At 41.4% G+C, this 1,074-nt stretch overlaps 1 protein-coding gene across 1 annotated transcript; it reads left to right on the forward strand.

Annotated features, from left to right (window-relative positions):
• Positions 1 to 233: 233 nt before the first annotated feature.
• On the forward strand, positions 234 to 620 carry LOC141692229 (uncharacterized). Its single transcript, XM_074496958.1, has one exon. It carries the CDS (start codon positions 234 to 236, stop codon positions 618 to 620), a length of 387 nt encoding a protein of 128 aa, XP_074353059.1.
• The last annotated feature ends 454 nt before the right edge of the window (positions 621 to 1,074 follow it).

A 1,074-nucleotide genomic window follows, 5' to 3' on the forward strand; every position in this document is an offset into this window, starting at 1 on the left:
AACTATGTGAGGACTTGAAAATTAAGAAGGAGTTTACAGCGGTCTATCATCCTCAAAGCAATGGGTAGATAGAAGCTGTTAATAAAATAATAAAGCACACCCTCAAAACCAAACTGGAAGAACGCAAAGGAAATTGGCCCGAAGAACTCCCGAAGGTGATGTGGTCATACAACACTATACCACGATCTACTACGGGAGAAACTCCATTCATACTGACTTACGGCTATGAAGCTATGGTCCTCGTGGAAGTTGGTTCGGGATCGTTTCGCAGAGACCATCATACAGAGGAAGATGCTGAAGTTAATCAAAGGCTTTATTTGGATCTCTTGGAAGAGAAAAGGGAAAATTCTCAGCTAAGGCTCGCAGCGTATCAGCAACGTGCCGCAAGGTATTATAACAAGAAGCTAAAGGGACAATTACTGAAGGTGGGAAATTTGGTACTTAGGAAAGTGATGCCCAACACGAAGAACCCCCAACATGGAGTGTTTGGAGCTAATTGGGAAGGACCATATAGAATAAAGGTGATCTTGTGGAAAGGGACTTATCACCTTGAAGATATGGATGGGAAGCTGCTTCCGCGACCGTGGAACGCGGAATATTTCCGAAAGTATTACCAGTAATGCGCGGCTTTGGCCCCTTACGTACCTCTTTTATTATATATTTAGGGCTATGCCCGGATTATAGGCTAGAATTAAATAAATTCCTCCTAGCCTAGGGGGTAGTGCATGTACTACTTACCTTAGAACTAGTTGAAGGGTCATTTTTTTGAAATAATTTCCCCACAGAGGATAGTAGCTGTGGGACTGGTGCACTTTTGACACCATAGCACATTATAAATAAAAATTTATGAAATTTTCCAAAAGTTATTTGCTTGGTTTGCTTGGTTGCATGACGCGTCCTAGCCATAGGGCACGCCCTGAGTGATAGTTTTACATAGATGTTAGTTGAAGTAGTGGCTGTCAAACGGAACAATAAAACTCAAGTAAAAATGGAACTAAGACGTGTACTATTTCCAAGGACGCGCCCAAGTTATCTTGGTTGATGCTCTTTTAATTTTGACAAAACATAACTAAA

The sequence above is a fragment of the Apium graveolens genome, chromosome 10 (genome assembly GCF_009905375.1).
Source record: "Apium graveolens cultivar Ventura chromosome 10, ASM990537v1, whole genome shotgun sequence".
Lineage (NCBI taxonomy): Eukaryota > Viridiplantae > Streptophyta > Magnoliopsida > Apiales > Apiaceae > Apium > Apium graveolens.

Excerpts from the sequence above, each read along its gene's own strand:
- LOC141692229 (XM_074496958.1), top strand. The coding sequence starts at position 234 with ATGGTCCTCGTGGAAGTTGGTTCGGGATCGTTTCGCAGAGACCATCAT.